The 4772-nt window shown below is 34.3% G+C and overlaps 1 protein-coding gene across 1 annotated transcript in view; it reads right to left on the bottom strand.

Moving 5' to 3' along the window:
• Nucleotides 1-1876: 1876 nt before the first annotated feature.
• npc1l1 (NPC1-like 1) overlaps nucleotides 1877-4772 on the bottom strand; it is a 16297-nt gene continuing 13401 nt past the window's right edge. The window contains exons 16-19 of the mRNA XM_016569193.1: nucleotides 4431-4662; nucleotides 4212-4325; nucleotides 3948-4110; nucleotides 1877-2886 (exon numbers count right to left, since the gene is read on the bottom strand). Coding sequence (XP_016424679.1) covers nucleotides 2672-2886; nucleotides 3948-4110; nucleotides 4212-4325; nucleotides 4431-4662 — 724 coding nt within the window. The 3' untranslated portion in view covers nucleotides 1877-2671. The remainder of the gene's footprint in view (nucleotides 2887-3947; nucleotides 4111-4211; nucleotides 4326-4430; nucleotides 4663-4772) is intronic.

The following is a 4772-nucleotide window of genomic DNA, read 5'->3' as shown; positions in this document are numbered from 1 at the left end:
TGTTTTTTGTTTTGCTTTGTGCTATTTGTTTTGTTGTGTTTTGTGTTGTTTTAATTTGTTTTGTCCTTTGTGCTTTTTATTTTGGTTTTATTTTATTTATTTATTTATTTTTGTTATGCTATTCAGTCCAAAAGTATGAGACCACATTTAAAACAAATAAACGTTATAACATCAATAATTATGACATACATATTCATTCAAAAAGGGGGACAAACCTAATACAACAATATTCTGAAAATTGTGATTTTCAACATTTTCAAGTTGTTAATACTGATAATATTTAAAAAATGTACGTACATGTATATAATTTTTTTTTTGGAAATACGTGGTTACACAATCACAAATGTTTGAACCAAACAAACCTTGTGCATGTGCAATACTGTTTTGTTTTGCTTTGCTTTTTTTTGTGTGTGCCTTTTTTGCTTTTGTTTTGCATGTTATGGGGTTCAAAAGTATCAGACCACATATTTAAAACAAATAAAGAATATGACATTCTTTCAAAAACTGTGTTGGGCCCATTAAAAATGGGTGACAAGTCCAATTCTATGATATTCAGAAATTCATAATTTTTCAATTGCCACTATCTCTGTTAGGAGGGAAAAAAGAGCAAGACTGAAGGCTCGTGAACACAGGTCTCTTACATGCTGACCTCTGAACGGGACGTCCGCCTGTCTACCAGAGATTCTGAGTTACTGATGTTAAGTCAGAGCTTCTCCTGCTGTGAAGCACCCTCATGAACCGTGTTTAGGTCTTAACGCATAGTTTGAGACAATATTTCATGCGGGAGGGAACTAGATGCTTCAGTTCTACATGGTCATCAACAGATCAATATCTGCTGTGTTTCATAAGTCACCCATCAGGTTCTGGATTGGTCTGTTTGACAGAGCAGTACATGTTATTCAGTCAGACCAGAGAGTTACATTTTAGAAAATGGTTTTAAAAATGTAAATTTAGTCATTAAACTAAATTATTTTGTGAATATTATGTGTATACATAGGGAATAGCAAGCCCAAATGTGCTCTTGAAGTGTGTACGAATAGTTTACTTTGTCACAACAAAACAAATGTCCACTAGATGGCAGATGGCTCAGTGTTTTTTTTTTTTTTTACTTGATGAAACAAGAATCAGCCAAGATATACAGTCTTTCAGTCTTTAGAGGTTTATCTTTATAGACTTATGTGTTTCGGACGTTTATTTTATTGCTGATAGCTATGCTAATTAATTCATGAAAGATATAATACATTTTAAGAGACTAGGCCCTTGTTTTTCTCCAAACATCCCCTTTGACCATCGTGAACTCTGCACCAGTGAATGAGTGCATGTGTGAGTGAGAGAGATTTCCCTTATGCAGCAGTATTGGCCAGAGAGCAACAGATTTCTGGGTTAAAGTCTTTGGGTACGTGCGTGTGTGTGTGTGTGTGTGTGTGTTTGTGTTTGTGAACGTAAGAATTGCACATTTTTATTGCAGGTGCTTTGTTTGCACAATTCATAGTGTTACATATTTTATTTCATTAGTGTAGTGTCATTAATTTCAGAGCTTTCCATTGTTAGGATTTGATTTTCCTTTTATTTTGGTCCATGCAGTGTAATTATGTGGCTGTATAAAACCTGTTTTTCATTGCACAAATGTTTAATATAGAATGATATGAATGATATGTGCCAATAAATGTGAACTTTGATTTACTGTAGGATGATTTTGTACAATAACGTTAAAAGCTGTTTAGTGACAGGCTTAAGTATTTGAATACTTGCTAGATAATATTCATATGCGAAGGCAATATTACAGTTCAGTATAGTTTATTTTGACTGTTTATGTTTTTTTACAGTGTTTTTACATTTTTTTATATTTATCCTGTAAAAATATCCTTTAAAAAAAGAAGTTCATTGATTGCCTCTGAAATTAGTATTAGTTTGCCTACATTCATACAGCCAATAAACTGCTGTAAAAGTGCTTTATTGTTCCTTTAACAGTAAATGGTAAACTTTGAATGCAAAGTTGAGATATTGAACTATTGAGATAATAATATTGAACATTTATACAGAATGTAGATATACACACAGTGCATTTAATATAATTAGAGTAATGCTTATAATACAAGAGCAGATGCTCTTTATACTGGAGTGTTATTTGAGTTGCAGTGTCTGCTTTCTGTCCCCAACAAGACAATTAGTTGCATGCAAAATGGCAATATGAAACATAACAACAAAATTAAATATAACTTTACAAATATTACACAATAAAAAGTACAATAATTCTAAACTATTGTACTAATTTTCTTATTTCTAAAACAGTGGAATTGAGCTCCTCATTTGTATCCATTATCACTTTGTCTCAGGTGTGACCTGGGCAAGATAATCAGGTAAAAATGATGGTGAAGGACTGACAAGCTGCGTATCTCTCATGAACATCTTCAGAAGGAGATAGACCGTTTTATAGCAGTAACGCAACTACTGCGTCCACATAAAGAGGCATAGAGCTGACATAGCAAGATGAGATTCTGCTTCAAATGTTTCTGAGCATGCAATTGGTTGTTTTTTCCCTCAGGTCTCACATGCAGTAGTGTATGTTATGGCAGGTGATCCCTTCATTCGGAGGATTCTCTTATACTATCAATTCACTAATTTTAGAGGTAAATGAATTGGAAGAAAGAGGGAGAGCAGGTTGTAAGAGCTACAAAACATCAGTTTCAAATTCGCTGGGTTCTTGGGTGGTCTTGGACACAATGCCAGCCTTTACTGGATATGATGGCTGTACAGAGATTTCGCCATTTGACTTTTCATGGCTTTCAAAGCTAATGTTGTCATATGTAGCTTTGCTGTTGAGTTCCATTTCTTTGGCTTTCTTCTCTTGAATCTGCAGCAGAACTGCATTGTTCACACCAGGACCTGAGCAACACAGACAGATGATTTTTATTAGTTTTGTTTAATCAAACCCTTTTATAATACACCAGATTTTATTTGGTTGGTTCAAGTGTTTGGAATGGAATACTAGTGCTTGCTACATAGTCTTTTCTTGTTAACTAAAATTTAACTTAATCTTTTATTGCAATTGAATAAAATTAATAAAAGTAATTGAAATAAAGTTGAAATAGAATAAAATATAAATATGAGATGAAAAACCTTGAACATACTAAAGTAAATTAAGTTGAAGTTAAGGTGCTAAAATTACAAAAACTATAAATAAATAAATAAAAATCAATAGAAAAATATAAAAAAACGATAAAAATGACAATCACATAAAATTACTGAATTATTTAAACTACATTTAAAATGGAAATTCAACACACTAATTCAACATTTTAATAAATACTACCATAGTATATAAATAATACTAAAATAACTGATTATTTGGCAATACAATGTACTAATATTAAACAACTCTTATACTCTCTTACTGTATTTCTCAATAACACTTCAAATTGTGTAACTATTCAAATGGTAGAATGCTATATTGTTGCCTCATTATGTTGCTTTTATTTCATCAAGTGGTATGTGGTAATGTCAACTAAAATAACATTTCCATCTCTTTCAGCATATTGGACTGTATAAACAAATTGCATCAGGTTTTTTTTTTTCTTCCTTCATGATGGAACTCTTGTTCTGACATGTCTGACGCCTCCCTCTTCCTTATCTGTTCTTACTGGATGATTCCTATATATTTTTCATTGTTTGTGTTTTTAGATTTGAAATGCAATACACATTTTTGGTCATTAGTTTGTGTGTGTGTGTGTGTGTGTGGTTTCTGTGTAAAAACTTTTACATTTTGGCTGACTGACAATTTTGTATTTGCATTTTGGGATACGAATTTGCTTACTTGTTCAAAATTTACATGTTGCACACTGCAAAACCAGTGCAATTACAATACTTTGTTAGAATTTTAACTAGTCTCTTTGAACTTAAACTCTTTGGGATTGAGCACCATGTGCATTAATAATCATGCAACATACCCAAGAAACTGAGCAGCACGGGCAGAAATATGAGGCCGTGGGCCATGCCGAGCAGAGTGATGACCAGATTGAGTCTGAAGAAGAAGATCTGGATGAGCTGTGCTTTAGCTAATGCCAACACCACTATTCCAGGTAGATTGGTCATCGCAACTCCAGCAAACACCTGGGAAAGAGAACACACATGCGCATGAAACAACACAACAACTGGACATACAAACTAATGCATAACTGAGGAAGCTTCAACATGTTTGTTGTGGTACTCACCGCACTGCCCATGTTAGCTGTGGCTTCCTTTGCCCTCTCCACCTTTGTGGGCTGAATACTGAGTGCAAATGAGCGTGTTAAATGAGACACAAACTCTACTGATATACCAACGGCCTGAAAAACAAACCCACAGTGAGATGAGAATGTTATAGATCGTTCCTGACTACTTTTATGAACTGCAAACATGCAGACCATACAGTGTTTCTCTGAACAACTCACCGTCACAAGGTTGATAAGCGACACAGCGTTGAAGTCGATGCCCCACAACGTCATGACACCAACCGTATCCACAGTGATCATCACTATGGTGAGCAGGTTCAGAAAACCTGATCTCAAGTCCATGCCGAGCAGGATACAACACACAACGAATGTGGGGAGCAGACACACGCCGATGTTGAACAAACCCTCGTTCACGATGGTCAGATACTGTTCGTAATACACATACGTCACACTGCGAAATAAAAGATAATAGAATCAGCGCTCAGAGATTTTTGATCCTGGGTCCTCTTTCTAGTCTAACATATTAATTTATTGCGCATTAATATATATATATATATATAT

This window comes from Sinocyclocheilus rhinocerous, unplaced genomic scaffold (assembly GCF_001515625.1).
Source record: "Sinocyclocheilus rhinocerous isolate Xijiao unplaced genomic scaffold, SAMN03320098_v1.1 scaffold20, whole genome shotgun sequence".
In the NCBI taxonomy this organism is placed as follows: Eukaryota; Metazoa; Chordata; class Actinopteri; order Cypriniformes; family Cyprinidae; genus Sinocyclocheilus; species Sinocyclocheilus rhinocerous.
Note: the sequence above shows the minus strand (reverse complement) of the source record. Positions and strands in the feature narration are given on the sequence as shown.